This window comes from Ailuropoda melanoleuca, chromosome 1 (genome assembly GCF_002007445.2).
Source record: "Ailuropoda melanoleuca isolate Jingjing chromosome 1, ASM200744v2, whole genome shotgun sequence".
NCBI lineage: Eukaryota > Metazoa > Chordata > Mammalia > Carnivora > Ursidae > Ailuropoda > Ailuropoda melanoleuca.
Window position 1 is genome coordinate 4,869,661 of NC_048218.1, and position 16,013 is coordinate 4,885,673.

Sequence of the window (16,013 nt, forward strand, 5' to 3'; positions counted from 1 at the left end):
TTCTCATAATATCTGAGAAATTCTTTTTCTCAGTTACTCACTGTCCCTTGACATCTATATAATGGAATTTTGATTATAATAGATGATGCAGATGAAATACAGATTAAATATTGTTCCTTAAAAGGATAGTTTTTGGCCATATACAGTATGAAAACCATAATATTTTTCTGAACATTTATTCATTCAGTAAGAATTTGAGAGCCTCTATTAGGTACTAGTCGGTGTACCACGTACCAGCAATACAGCTGTGTCGTCTCTATGCAGTTCACCTCTTGTAGATGACAGTTTGAGGGCGGGTCCACACCAAACAGCTAAGAAAAGAGTTATGAATGAATCATGCAGGAGGCTGAGAGGTAGGACAAGGGGCCTAGTCTGGGAGGTGGAAGACCAGGAGGACACCGCTAAGGGATTGATGTGCCCAGATTCAAAGAACGAGTAGTAGCACATGGAGCAAAGGATGGTGAAATATTCCAGCAGGGGGTCCAGTACCTGTGCAGACTCTGCGGTGGGAAGGGGTTTGGGGACCCCAGGCACTGGGGAGCCCAGTGTGGCTAGACTCTAGTGAGCCATCAGCATGAGGTAAGATTGATTTTTTTTCTATGCATAATTTATTAATGTCAAAATACAAGAAGGCAGATTCCATCTCAACCAAAAACACTGATAGATCACCCCCAGAGCAGTTAGGGCTAAAAAGGAAACCCAGTTCTCTGTTCTTGATTTGCTGTTGCTCACAGTGATTCCAGCAGAATTCCTTCATGCACTTGGAGTCTCTTGTTAGGTCCACAACATTTAGGACTGTTATGTCATTTTGATGAATTGACCACTTTCTCATTAGGATATTGCCATCCTAGTAATATTCTTTATCCTGAAATCTATTTTGATATTAATATGGCCCTTCCAGCTTTTTGTGTGTGTGTGTGTGTTAGTAGGGGATTTTAAAAATCCTTTTACTTTTGATCTGCTGTTTCCTTATATTTTGTTTTATTTTGTTGTTGTATGTTTAATTTTATTAGGAGTTGCCAGACTGTTTTCTAAAGTGTATAATTATACAGTCTCATCATAGTATATGAGAGTTTCAGTTGCTCCAAATCCTACCAAACTTTTGTATTGTCTCTCTTTGTCTCTCTCTTTGTCTCTCTTTTTGTCTCCCCCTTTTTAAAAGTTTTTAAATTCCAGTTAGTTAACGCACAACGTTATATTAGTTTCAGGTGTGCAATGTAGTGATTCATCACTTCCATACATACCTGGTGTCATCACGACAGGTGCCCTCCTTAATTCCCATCATCTTTTTCACCCATCCCCTCCGCCTCCCCTCTGGTGACCATCAGTGTGTTTTCTGTAGTTAAGAATCTGTTTCTTGGTTTGCCTCTTTCTCTTTGCTCCTTTGTTTGTTTATTAAATTCCACATGTGAGTGAGATCATATGGTATTTGTCTTTTTTTTTAATTTTTAAAAATTTTTAAATTTTGTTGTTTGAGAGAGAGAGAACATGAGAAGGGGGAGGTCAGAGGGAGAAGCAGACTCCCCACTGAGCAGGGAGGCCAATGCAGGACAAGATCCTGAGACTTCAGGATCATGACCCGAGCCGAAGGCAGTCGCTTAACCAACTGAGCCACCCAGGCGCCCCGGTATTTGTCTTTCTCTGACTTATTTCACTTAGCATAATACTCTGTAGCTCCATTCGTGTGTTTGCAAATGGCAAGATTCGTTCTTTTTTATGGCTGTAATACTCCATTGTATATGTATGCCACCTCTTCTTTATCCATCATCTATGGATGGACACGGGCTATTTCCATAATTTGGCTGTCGTAGATAATGCTGCTATAAACATCAGGGTGCATGTGTCCTTTTGAATTAGCATTTTTGTATTCTTTGGGTAAATACCCAGTAGTGCAATCGCTGGGTTGCAGTGTAGTTCTATTCTCAACTTTTTTTTTTTTAACTTCTTTAAAATTTACTTTTTATAGTAAACTTTACCCCCAACGTGAGGCTCAAACCTGTGACCCCCAGATCAAGAGTCACATGCTCTACCATTTAAGCCAGCCAGGCACCCCCATTTTTAACTTTCTGAGGAAACTCCATACTGTTTTTCAGAGTGGCTACACCAGTTTGCATTCCCACCAGCAGTGCACAAGGGGTCCCCTTTCCGCATCCTCGCCAACACCTCTTGTTCCAGTTTCTTTTTTTTTCTGAGTAGTGTTAGCATGGGAATTTTTTTCTATTCTTTTTCTTTTAATTTACCTGTTTCTTTATATTTTAAAATGAATTTCTCCCAGATAACATATAGTTAGGTCTTGATTTTTCATCTAATCTGACAATTTCTACCTTTTAATTGTCATGTTCAGCCATTTATATGTGGCGTGAACATCAGTTGTTTAGATTTAAATCTACTGTCTTGATATTTGCTTCCTATTTATTCCACTCATTTTCTGTTTATTTGTTTTTCTTTTCTTCTTTTGGATTAGTGGAGTATTTTTTTAATGATCGATTTTATCTGCCTAATGGGTTAATATCTAAGTTTTGTTTTGCTTTACCTTCTGGTTTTTTTTAAGTCATTGCTTTAGGCTTTATAATATACACCTTTAAATTAACGTGGTCTACTTTCAAATGATATCATAGCACTTCATGTATAGTAGAAGAAACTTATGGCAGTAGGTTGTCATTTCCCTCCTCCCGCCTGCCTTTGTGCTAATACTGTCATTCGTTTTACCTCTATATATGTTATACGCCCCCAATACATTACTATCATTTTTGCTATAAATAGTAAATTGTCTTTTGATGATGTTTTTAAATGAGGAAATACATTTTTTATATTCACTTACATAAATACCATCTTTTGACATTCTTCATTTCTTTTGTGAGGTCATGAATATCTATCTGGTATTTTCCTTCTGCCCCAAAGACTTCCTTTAACGTTTCTTATATTGCTTGTCTACTGTCACTGAGTTCTCTTAGCTTATGGATGTGTGAAAAGCGATTATTACTTCACCTTTGTTACGAAGTATTTTTTGGCTGTGTATAGGATTTTAGATTGGCAGGTTTTTTTTCTTTATTCTTTTTAAATAATGCTTAATTTTTTCTCCACTGTCTTCTGGTTTGCATTGTTTCTGAGAAGTCAGCCATCATTCTTATCTTTATTTCTCTGTCTGTAGTGTGTATTTTACTTAAAAATCTGGCTGCCTTTAAGATTTTTCTCTTTATCATCGGCCTTCAGAAATGTAAATATGATGTGTCATGGTGTGATTTTTTTCATGTTTCTTCTGTTCGGTGTTCATTGACTCTATGGGATATTTGGAATTGCAGTACTTATTAAATGTTGAAAATTTTGGATGTTAAAAATTTTCTGTCTTACTTTCTCCTTCTGAAACTCCAATTATACTTATGTTAGGTCCTGTGAGATAGCCCCCCATCTCACTAATATTTTCTAAGACTTATTTATTTGAGAGAGAGAGAAGGAGCACACATGCACACATGCGCATGAGTGGAGGGAGGGGCAAAGGGTCGGAGAATCTCAAGCAGGCTCCCCACTGAGCATGGAACCCAACATGGGGCTTGATCGCACAACCCTGAGATCAGGACCTGAGCCAAATTCACAAGTCAGATGCTTAACTGACTGAGCCACCCAGGTGCTTCACTAATTTTTTGTTTATTGCCTTCAGACTTTTTTTCTTTGTTTTTTAATTTCTGTAATTTCTACTGCTCTATCTTCTGGTTCACTGATATTTTCTTCTGCAACCTCTAATCTGCTATTAATTTCATTTTCATGTTTTCATTTCATTTTCATGTTTTCATTTCATTTATTGAATTTTTAATCTCAAGAAGTTCCATCGTGGCTATTTGTATGGTCTCCATTTCTTTCATCAATATGCCTCTGCTTTTTGCCGCCATCTTGAAGATATTGGGAGATTACTTATAATAGCTACTTAGGGTCCATGCCTGCAGATTCTTTCATCTCTCATTTCTGTTTCTGTTTCTATTGAATGAATTTATTCCTGATAATAGATCATATTTTCCTGCTTGTGTCCATTTTTTTATTGAATACCAGACATTGCAAATGTTACATTATTGATTAATAGATTTTGTTCTTTTCCATTAACCAGTATTAAAATATGTTTGCTGGGCAGTTAAGTTACTTGGAATCAATTCCATTCCTTCTGAGATGCATTCTGGGATCCCCTTTAGGCTTTGTTATGATCCATTTGGCCCTCAATGTGGTGCTGATACACTTTGGAGTGCTCCAGCTGATACCCTGTGCATTAATTCTTTCCACTTTGGCTGGCTAGAGTATAAACCAGCCTTTCCTCCACGGGAGCTTCAGTGGTTTTCCCCCTGCTCCTTTCTGGTGTTTTTTATCTAGCAGTTTCCTCATATACATGCAAATATCTGTACCCAGCTAAAGACTCATGGAAGGGAACCTTCTTTGAGTCTCTGGAGCTCCCTGGAGGAAGTCTGGGCAATTTCCTTCTCTCTGCTTCATCCATCTAGCAGTCCTGGCTTCCCCACACCTCCCATCTGGTTTTCTCAGCTCAGAAATTCCACCAAGTTCTACTTAGGTTGCCTCTTTTTGAAAGGACTTGGGAACTCTCTCTGGGAAGTAAGTTGGGCACTTGTCAGGCCCAGCTCATTTGTCCCTTTCTTTTCATGGCTTACTGCTCTATATTACCTGGAATGTTTACTTATGGGAGGGTAAATCCAGTTCCTGGCTTTTTGTTTGTTTTGTTTTGTTTTATCCTGGCCAGAAACAGAATTTCATATTTCAAAGTTTTATGCCATTGTGAAGTTTTATCCAGTTCTTAATTCATAAGAACAGTTGCACTATTGCTTCATGCTGGGGAATAGATAGAATAATTGAAATATACTAGAGTTAAATGCATAACATATGAGCATATTTTTATAGCCTGTTGTGGAATTATTTTATAGAAGTTTGGAATGCTTTCCAAGTCATTATGAGACCATTCATTTATCTGCTTTCAGATCATCTGATCAAAATGGCACTAAATTTCAAAGCATTTATTCAAACATAAAAACATTCTGGAATCTCTGAATCAGCGAAGGGTTTTGCTTTCTAGATAATATTTACCTAAGGCGAAGTGATATCCCTTTTCATTTTGGAAGACCTTTACAGAAGCAGTGCATTTTACTAAGCACATCCACTCACATATTCCTATAAAATCAATAAAAGTGTTTTAGTCCTAAATGGCATTTCCATTCGAAATGAATATACCCAATTTGCAAATTGAATGGTCTGTTTTGGGACTTGTGTTTTCTGATCTCTCTGAAGCAATTGACACTGTTGAAAACAACTGGTTGACTTCCACACATGCTATCCTTTTCTTTCTAAAGCATCATTCTCTCCTGGATTTGGGCTCCTGATTTTATAATTTCCTCTTAATCTTCATGATGGATTTTTATTTTTCCATTTTTTAAAAATATTTAACTCTTAATTGAAGTATAGAATATGTACATAAAAGGGTAAGCATCCAGCGTATGGCTCAGTGATATTTTCATTAGCTTAGCGCATCAGTGTATGCAGCACCCAGAGCAAGAAAATGAATACAGCCGGCAGCCTGGATGCCCCTGTGTCTTTTCACTCTCCATGCCCACCCCAACCTGTGATTCTTAACATCATAGATTAGTGTTTTCTATTTTTATGCTTGGCATAAATGGAATAATACAGTATTTACTCTTGTTGTGTCTATTTGCTTTGCTTCAACAACATTATGGTTGTGAGATTTATATTTTTTGTAATTATAGATTATTCATTCCTACTGCCATGTAGTGATTCAGTGTAGAAATATATCATACTATTTACTATTGATGGTTGTTTGAGTGATTTCCAGTTGGGGACTTTTATAAACACCACTGCTATGACTATTCCAGCATGTGGTTTTTTGGTGAACGATGCATACATTTCTGTTGGATAAATACCTAGCAGGTGAATTGTTGAGTCATAGGATATGCATATGTTCCACCTTAGTAGATACTGGTGAACAGTTTTCCACACTGATTTTATCAGTTTATACTCCTACCTACAGTGTGTGAGGTTCCTTTTGCTTCATATCCTTGAGACACTCAGTATATTCTATCTTTTCCACTTGAATCATTCAGAAGGCTGTATAGTAACAAACTGAGGGCTTCAGAGGGGAGGGGGGTGGGGGAATGGGAGAGGCTGGTGATGGGTAGTAAGGAGGGCACGTATTGCATGGTGCACTGGGTGTTATACGCAACTAATGAATCATCGAACTTTACATCAAAGAAAAAAAAGAATAATATCTAAAAAAAAAAAGAAGGCTGTATAGTAGTAACTCCTGCTTTTTAAAAAAAATATATTTTTTTTATTTGAGAGAGAGTGAGAGACAGCAAGCACGAACTGGGGTGGGGGGGTGGAGAGGCAAAGGGAGAAAGAGAAGCAGACTCCCCGCTGAGAAGGGAGCCCGACTTAGGGCTCGATCCCAGGACCCCGGGATCAAGACCTGAGTCAAAGGCAGATGCTTAACTGACTGAGCCACCCAGGAACCCCCTTCTCATGCTTTTAATTTGACTTTTCTGATGACTAGTTACATTCAGTATTTTTTCATGTGTGTATCGGCTACTCACATAATGGCTTTTGTACATTTTTTTAAGTCAGATTCTCTTTTTCTTACTGATTTGTAGGAGTTCATTATAGGTTGGGGTGACAGTCGTCCTTGGTCAGATATCCTTTGCTCACCTTTTATATCTTAAGTATCACTGAGGGTACATCTCTGTTTTTTGGGTTTTTTTTTTTAAAGATTTTTATTTATTTGAGAGAGAGGGGGAGAGAGAGAGAGCAAGCACAAGCAGGGGGAAGGGCAGAGGAAAAGGGAGAAGCAGACTACCCACTTAGTGAGGAGCCTAATGCAAGGCTTGATCCCAGGACCCTGGGATCATGACCTGAGTCGAAGGCAGACACTTAACTGACTGAGCCACCCAGACAATCCCCCCATCCCGGTTTTTTGTTTTTTTAAACTTTCATTTTATTTTTCAAATTTTAATTTCAGTGTAGAGAACGTACAGTGTTATATTAGTTTCAGGTGTACAATATAGTGATTCAACACTTTGATACATTACTCAGTGCTCATCAAGATAAGTGTACTCTTAATCCCCTTCACCTGTTTTACCCAGCCCCCCACCCACCCCATCTCTGGTTTTTGTGTCTTCTTATTCTTTACACTCTCATTAGTATGTCTCACTCAGTGGTGGGCTTCAGTTTCTCTGATTGTGGCATCTCTCTCTGGGGTCTTAGACCCCTATTCCCACCTCACTAGTGGGTGGCCCAAAGGCAGTGCCCCCTTAACCTTAGTAAATCCGACATTGTTGTTTCCTCTGCCCAACGAGATCTGCCTTGTATGTTCTCTATTTTCGCTTATGACTCAATGATGCAGCCAGACATGCAAACTACTGAATTTGACCACAAATTATTTTCCCTCTTCCTCAGTCTCATTCCTTCCAAGGCCCTGCCCACACATTCCAGCAGGATCACATCAGACATGTTCATATAGTTAGGTTTCTCTTCCCTTCACTCCATCAATGACTAGGCAGGTCGCGGCCACGCCCACAGCAGCCTGATTGGACTTCCTGCCTCTGGTCTGCACTCCTTGTAAACCCAGCGTTTACTTTCTAAAACCACAACTTGGGAAAGCATCAATTTGTTGTACATCAAAACTTTCACTGATTCTCTTTTTTTTTTTTTAAACAGCTTTATCAAGATCTCATTTATATGTAATAAAATTCACCCATTTGTACAATTCAGTGGTTTTTAGTAAATTTACAGGTATGGATAATCTTCACCACAGTCAAGTTTAGACCATTTTAATCACCTTATAAAGAAACTGCATCCTTTAGCTACCACCCTATCACCCCCTTACCCTCACCCACAGCTCCAAGGAAATCACTCCTGTCTCTCCCTACAGAGTTGTCTCTTCTGGACCTTTCGTGTGAATTTACATAATCATAGAATGTGTTGGCCTTTTGTGATAGTTTTTTTTCACTTCGCATGACACTATCAAAGGTCATCTGTGTCTAGATCATGAATCAGTATTTCATTTCTCATTGCTGCTAAATGCAAGTCCACTGGATGGACACACCAGATTTTGTTGGTCCGTTCTTCAGTTGTTCCCACATCTGGCTATTATAAACGATGCTGCTTTAAACACTTGTGGACACATTTTTTCATGGACGTGTTTGTTTCTCTTGGGTATATACCTCTGGATGGACTTCCTGTGGCCCGGAGAATAAAGCTCATGCGTCTTAGCAGGAGATCTGATACCTCTTATGATCTGGACTTGATAATAAGCATCTGAAAGGGAAGTCTCCTGAGATCACCCTCCAAGTCTTGGGTGTTCGTGTGTCCCCAGGCCTCTGCGCAGCACCAGGTCTTGTTAGTGGGTGAGGAGCAGGTGTGTGCAGAATAAGTGAGTTTGAAGAACCTCGAGCTCCCTCTCCCAAATTCGGCATCACTGTTAGTTCAGCCGTGAAGCTCCCGTTATCCAGTATCTTCTCTCTTCTCTCCTGTCTGTGATGACTCAGTGTCCTAACCTTTTTATGCCCTCTGCCTAGAATCTACTTTCCTCTTGTCTTCTGGAGAGTTTCCCTCCTCTTCCCCAGGCTTTGGTAGTCTCTCTTCTTCCTGCTCCCGTAGCGTTTTGCGGATAATTCTACGACGATGACGCTCAGCAAAGAGTTATCGTTGATCTCTTTACCGACCGTGGCACCCTCTAGACTAAAAATTCCTTGAGATCAGTACCCTGACTCATGTAAATTGTCATTCCTGGGTCCTTGCCTGAAGTCTGGTTTAGGGCAGGCGCTCCATAAATACTCTCACACGAAAGAGCGAGCGTGTCATTGCTTTCTCTAGCATTTCTTTCATGTCTCTTCACCTGGCCAGATCTGGAATTCAAAGAAAGCAATGTAGACTTACTCTTCTTTTTACTGTAACATTCTTCTTTACGTTGTCACGGGAGCCCTGCTTATACCATCTGTTATAACGATATAAAACGTGGAGAAATCTGCCAATGGAAGAGCAATCCTCCGAAGCCCCTTCCTTTAGCGTCCTTAGTGTCCATACCCCAGGATTTTATACGCCGAGTTGTGCGGCAAGATTATGCCTAATGTTTTGTTTAGCTTTCTGTTATTCAACTGCAGTTAGTTTCAGGGAAATTTTAGACTCCCGTAATTCACAGCGAGATTGCCTGTGCCCTTACTGGAGGGAGCAAATGTTGCTGTATTTAAAGTGCATGCAGCATGCCATAAAATGAAGTACTATTATTTAAGCAGATGGATGGCCCCTTAGATGGAAGAAACAGAAGCTGCTGGAATATAGTTGGGTTTTCTCTTGCCTGTGGCCATATGATGTGTATCTTAGAGAATGAGTTTATGTTACATTATTAAACCCAGTGGTGTGAAGTGGAAAGACAGATGTGAGCTACCTTTAAAAAATGTAAGGAGAAGTGACTGTAATCCCCCGTGGGTCACTTATCTTCTTAACTACTCGGATTAAACATTTATTTTGCATTTCTCTCACAGTCATTTAAATAATTCCTCATTTATATATGAAATATTTCTTACAGGCATCCGCGTTTGCGAAGATTTGCTATCCTTAACAGGGTTACTTTTATGAGACAGGAGAATGAATTCAAATATGACTAAATTTTATTTAGCTCAAATTACCCAAATCCAGTTGACAGAAGAGTCGTGTAGGGAGGGAACAAAAAAGAATCTGGGTGGAATTAATTAGCCCTGAAGAGTGACAGTTACCTCACTCCTAACAATGTGTTTGGGGTGATGTCAGTTTCCTCGAAAGCTCAGATGTAAAATCACGGTGCCACCATCAGCATTTTAACTCGAGTTGAAAGCTGTGATGTTTAACTATTAACTGTGCTTCCGATCTGAGCCAATTTCTTAGTTAGCAATAATTTTCAGATTCTGATTTATGGAGCATTGCTAGAGTCTTTAGTTATGGTTGGCAGAGAAAGCCATCAAACAGTTTCTATCACTTTTACAGAGTGGATTTTTCTCCGCCGTCTTTTGACACATGGCGGCCCCTGTGTTTGCCAGCTCAGAGAGAGTCCGCGCTGGTCCCGGTGGGCACGCTCGTGGGCACCGCCCGGGAGAGAGATGGAGGAGGAAGTGGGTGGGTGTTCGGGGGAACTGTCTGGGGGACGCTGAGTCTCATCAATGCAGCTGCCCTGGGAACTGGCTTTATAGAGTAAAAGCAGCCATATAATGAGATTAAATCTTTATCAGAAAGACTGAATCCTGCATCTGGGACCTCCTAGACCCTAATCCCTGGTCTGGTGACAGCCCTTCTGAACCCGCACATCTCCTTCTGCCAAGGGGAGCCTAGACTCCTCTGGCAGAGCTGCTGTTCACAAGACCAGAGTAACAGCTTGAGTTTCGTCACGTGGCCTGCGATGATACAGGTGTTCCCTGACTAATGTTCACATCTCTGCCCAATGAGAGTAATTCTTTTCTGTCTTGTGAGTATGTGACGAGGCTTTGTTTTTAGGAAGTCATATATAAGTGTGAACATCTGAGAAGTAGGTCTTCGTGGCCTTTAAAAAATCTTCTGGTTAATTTTTGGATTCTAGAAGTTGTTTCCTTTGTTCACGTAAATGACACTCTGTGACTAATTGTTACTGAGTGCGACATGGGTACTCAGTGAATTAAAAAGCCAAATATGTGTGAACTGGTTTGTAGATGTTTTATTTGTAACAGTTAAAACAGAAGCAATTTAAATAAGATCAGGAAAACAGAAAATTGTTTTAGGGAAAATATGCATCCACTATTTACTTGCAAGGTCTGTATAGAAAAACGGAATTTGATGTATGAAATAATGTTAGGAGAATGAAGCACAGCCTATAACAATAATGTATTTTATGTATACACATTATTACATGGAATAATCATGTAGGTACGGCATATAGGCAGATGGACCAGGAGAGGAAATATAGAAATCAGAGCAGAAACTGTCATGGGCTGGTGCAGTTGGGTGATGCTTCTGTCAGAGTTCTCTGTATTAGTGCTGTACCTCTCAATAAAAAACAAACACAAAAACACAATGCATCGTTGATTGGACACTGTTTTTATTTTTTTAAAATTTTTTGTTATGTTATGTTAGTCACCATACAGTACAACCTTAGTTTTTGATGTAATGTTCCATGATTCATTGTCTGCGTATAACACCCAGTGCACCATGCAATACGTGCCCTCCTTAACACCCTTCACTGGCCTATCCCGATCCCCCACCCCCCTCTCCTCTGAAGCCCTCAGTTTGTGTCCCAGAGTCCACAGTCTCTCATGGTTCATTCCCTCTTCTGTTTACCCCCCCCTTCATTCTTCCCTTCCTTCTCCTACCGATCTTCCTATTTCTTATGTTCCATAAATGAGTGAAACCGTATGATAATTGTCTTTCTCTGCTTGACTTATGGACACTGTTTTTAGAAAACTAGTTGTGCTTTTTAAAATGTTTTACCTATAAACATAGATTTTAATTTTTCAGAATTGTTACTAATTTCATTCTGGAACATCTCTCAGTGTACCTCTCAACCAGAGCAATTTGGTCCTAGTCGCTGGATCTAGTCGTTGGTTCCTTTAGCTTCTGTTCACCCTGCACCTGCTGGATGTTAGGCTCTGTGCTCTGGGTAAAAGCACGAACAGATCATGACTTTGTTCTCATGGGGCTCAGGCACTGGAAGGGGAGACAGACGATAGATGAATACAGAATTCACAGCATAAATCCCAGTAGTGGTCAGTACTGTGGAGGCAGAACGGGGTGTGGGGAACAGGCTGGTAAGTAATCCACTGCAAGCTGAGATCTGGGATAACTCTCCGTTCGTGTACAAGGTCTGAAGTGAGGATAGTAGCTTATTGCTTAGTACCAGCCTCTCTGTCCATAGTAGTTGAGTGACTTTGAATTATTTCATTTGAGTCAAACCTGGCAATTGTTGCTCAGAACAACCTTGTGAGGCCAGGCTGACTGAAGGCCACGTTCGGGGCTTGTGCCTTACTGACCGATTCTTGTGCTGTCTTCTTGTAGTTTTCAGTGAGGACCTTCACTCCAGCCTCTACTTTGTCAATGCATCTCTGCAAGAGGTAGTGTTTGCGAGCACCACGGGGACCCTGGTGCCCTGCCCCGCTGCCGGCGTCCCTCCTGTGTCTCTCAGATGGTACCTAGCGACGGGCGAGGAGATCTACGATGTCCCCGGGATCCGCCACGTCCACGCCAACGGCACTCTCCAAATTTTTCCCTTCCCTCCTTCAAGCTTTAGTACCTTAATCCATGATAATACTTACTATTGCACAGCTGAAAATCCTTCAGGGAAAATTAGAAGTCAGGATGTCCACATCAAGGCTGGTGAGTACTGTTCCTCCTCTTTGTTCCCTCTGTGCCTGCTTGGGGCGGTGGGTGGGGGGAGGGGGAGCCAGTGACAAACAATAAGGCGCCATCAGCTGAGGACCAGTGGAAACCCTATGGTCAGTTCATTCTGACACTGACCATGGCTTCTCTGAGATATCCAGGCATCCCTTGACGGGGTTTCAAAATGCCTTGTGCCTCTGGAACTAAGACGTGAAATTAGTGATAGCAAGTGGGTAAGGTTTAAACTGTAACCCCGATGTATTGTATTTTGACTGATTGATACTGTGACTCAGACTTTCAGTGTCTCAAACCCAGTGTGTTTGCTTCCTGCTCCTGCTTCCCAGCCCCCGCCATACCCCTTCCTAGAGGCAGACAGTGGGGGGAGTGGGGAGGAGAAGGGGAGAGGGGAGGACACACAGCTGAAGTGGAGTAAAACCTTGGCATTAAGGTGTAATGTAACTGAAACAGAACCAGCCAAATATTCTTGTCTTCCTGGTGAAATAAAAAAAGGATCATTTTAACAATTTCGACCATGTCCCATGTTGCTAGAATGCTGCCAAAGAGTAAATCCTGAGTTTGTTGTGTCCCTTTTACAACATGTTCTATATTTTTAAAATTACATTCTTACAAGTCAACCCAGGAATACAGTCTGAGATTCATAGACATAAAAAGGTATGCATACAGGACATACTGTGTCATTTTGTAGATTTAACAAAGCCCCGAGAAACAAGCTCACAGCTAGACTCTAGTTAGCAAACAGTGTTTTAAATTTTTTTAAGCTTCGCCTTGCAAGTACTACGGTAGACTGACACAATATAGTGTCAGGGCAAAGAGAATGTGACTTTGATTGTTGTCTAATGCACCAGGTAGCTGGGGGAGCTTTGTAATAATTCCTGCAGCAAGCAAGGAGGTGTTGCTTGAAGAGTTCACAACATGAGCGAATTATGAAATGTTTCTGAATTCCTTCATTTGATCTCTTTGATGTAAGCAATCCAACATTAGACGACGGTTTTCTGCTAGCTAGTCATTTTCCCAGCTCTATTTTGATCTCCGTGACACGCTCATGAATTCTAGCACCTGAGCAAGGGCGCACTTAGGAAAGGAAGAGAAAGGTTGGCTTTAATCAAGAGATATGAAAAGTTGATACCCCAAATAATTAAAATAAAGCAAATGAAATTTGTACAGAGACCTCTAAACCTGACAAACAGGAGGATAGAGCGAGTGCCTTTTGCTTGGCAGGCTGCGAACGGTAATGATGTGTTATGGAAACATGTTTATAATCTACAAAGTGCCACTTACAGAAAAACCCAGAACTTCAAACAGCTATGTTTGTATGTGTTAATCTGCTATTTCTTTCTTGGGTTTCCTGTCAGATAAAGGAATTCAGTGCTTACTCCTGTTTTAACTGCCATTTGGGAAATTTGTCATGGAATTGATTGCTTTTGGGTGACAGTGCATGTTTTAGGGGTGGAAAGGGCATCGTCTCGTCTGGCGGCGGGGCCACCTTCCACTTCCACATGAGTACGTTCGTGCTGTCCATGGGCTGGTATTCCTGACCCCTGACTCCTACCGAGTCCAGCAAACACGTGTTTTCTGCATCTGTGGGAACTTACAAGCTGGACAGTCATGTCACCCACATGAAATTTATTTTCTCATTTAATTTTACTTCTTGTTGTGAAGACATTATGACTGTAATAATAATCTTTTAGAGTTTTGATTGGAATCTTGAAAATCTGGTTTCACCCTTTTCATGTAGACGCTAGTACAGAACTGGATGGCTGTTCGGAAGGGCAGGTGGGGGTGTCCGGTCTGCGCTACCCAGTGATGGCTGGAGTGCAGATTGGAGCAGAGGGAGGGCTGGCTTATGGGGTAGCCCCTACGCATCAGGTCTTCCTAAGTGTCTCAGGGTCCCTCTCGATTGGTGTTGGGGTTTTCCTGGAATAATCCATTGGGTAAAACGGCCTCAAAATCTCTCCTTTGGCAGTATAGGAAATTCTCATTCTTCACAGTTTCCAACAACTTGGACTTAGGTCTGGGTGTCAGCAAGAGTGGATTTTTCATCCGTTATGTGTCATGAATCAGCGCGGCTGGGTCACCTTGCACTCGACAGTCAAGTACCTTCTTCCCCTTTCTGTTCCAGTGACTGGAACGCAGATGGACCCCTTGAAGTAGCTCCGCCCCTGGCCCCACCCCTGGCCCCCAGCAAATAGTCATCAGCAGTATGACCTCGGACAAGGAAAAAAAAAATTCTAGTGATTGTTCCTCTTTCATTTACTGGGGTTAATAGCATCTGACTGGGACTTCTGCTCTTGGCCAAGGTGGAGTGGCAGGGCCTGAATTTACCCTTTCCTCTGAAACGACAAGAAGCAGGCAAGACATACAGAGTCACCGTTGTCAAGACTGGCCATCACCTGACAGAAGAGAGTGACCCTAGAGGAGCTGGAAGAAGCAGGCGAGCCCTGTGACTGCCCCAGTGCACTGCCTTGAGTTTCCAGATGGGGACGTACAAACCTACACATGGAATTTTTATAGCAGCTTTATGCGTAATTGCCAAAATTTGGAAGCAACAAAGAGGTCCTTCAGTATGTGAGTGGGTAATAACAAAGACTCTCTCCTTGCAGAAACCTTAGTCAGGCTCCTGTGAGCCCTGTTCTCCACTAGTCTTCGACCTTGACCTTCTGTCTGTCCTTCCGGAGCCCAGTTTTAGTAAGACTCCTACTCAGTCATACCCTCCCTTTGACATTCCGCCACTCTGACATCTGATCAAGTTCCTCATCTTACTTTGATGTGTGAGTCAGTCCTGCCTTTATGTCTCCTCTGGGTAATCTTCTATCAACTGATCCCCTCACTCTGCCCTTTGGCTAGAAAGCCCCACTTGTCTTTGCTGTATTCGGAGTTGAGAAAAATTTCTCTCCCCTGTTGGAATAGTCATGAGTCCTACTTGCAATAGTCTTGAGTAAAGTGTTCCTTTACATTTTAACAAGCATTGGAATCATTTTTTTTTCTGTAACTATAAACAAATGTGGTATATCCATACAATGGAGTAGTATTTAGCAATGTAAAGAAACAAGCTATGCAGCCTCGAAAAAGACATGGAAGAATAGTCAATGCATATCACTAAGTGAAAGAAGCCAATCTGAAAAGGCTATAAAATGTATGATTACAACTCTATGACATTCTGGAAAGGGCAAAACTATATAGAGACAATAAAAATATCCATGATTTCCAGGGACTACGGGGAGGAAATGAGGGGTGGATACGTGGATCATAGGACATTTTTAAGCAGTAAAATTTCTGGATGATACCTTAATGGTGGATACAGAACATTCTTCGTAGAACTGGATGGCATGGAAGGAACCTTCGGGTAAACTATGAGCTTTACTTCATGATAATGTATAAATACTGGCTCCTTAATTGTAGCAAATGCATAACACTAAGGAACATGCTAATAATAAGAGAGACTGCCAGGGTGGGTAAAGGGAGTGTATCCCTTTGGGGAACGCTCTGTACCTTCTGTGAAAGTTTTCTGCAAACCTAAAACAGCCCTAAAAAATAAAATCTATTCCAAAGAAAATTGGAAAAAAAAAATATTTCAAGTAGCTTGATACACAAATAGAGCCGCAGAGGAATGGATGGTG

At 41.1% G+C, this 16,013-nt stretch overlaps 1 protein-coding gene across 1 annotated transcript in view; it reads left to right on the forward strand.

The window, feature by feature from the left end:
• DSCAM (DS cell adhesion molecule) overlaps window positions 1–16,013 on the forward strand; it is a gene marked incomplete at its 5' end in the record, with an annotated part of 727,362 nt that overhangs the window by 101,094 nt on the left and 610,255 nt on the right. Inside the window, one exon of the mRNA XM_034653984.1 lies at window positions 12,055–12,372. Within this exon, the coding sequence (XP_034509875.1) occupies window positions 12,055–12,372 (318 nt within the window). The remainder of the gene's footprint in view (window positions 1–12,054; window positions 12,373–16,013) is intronic.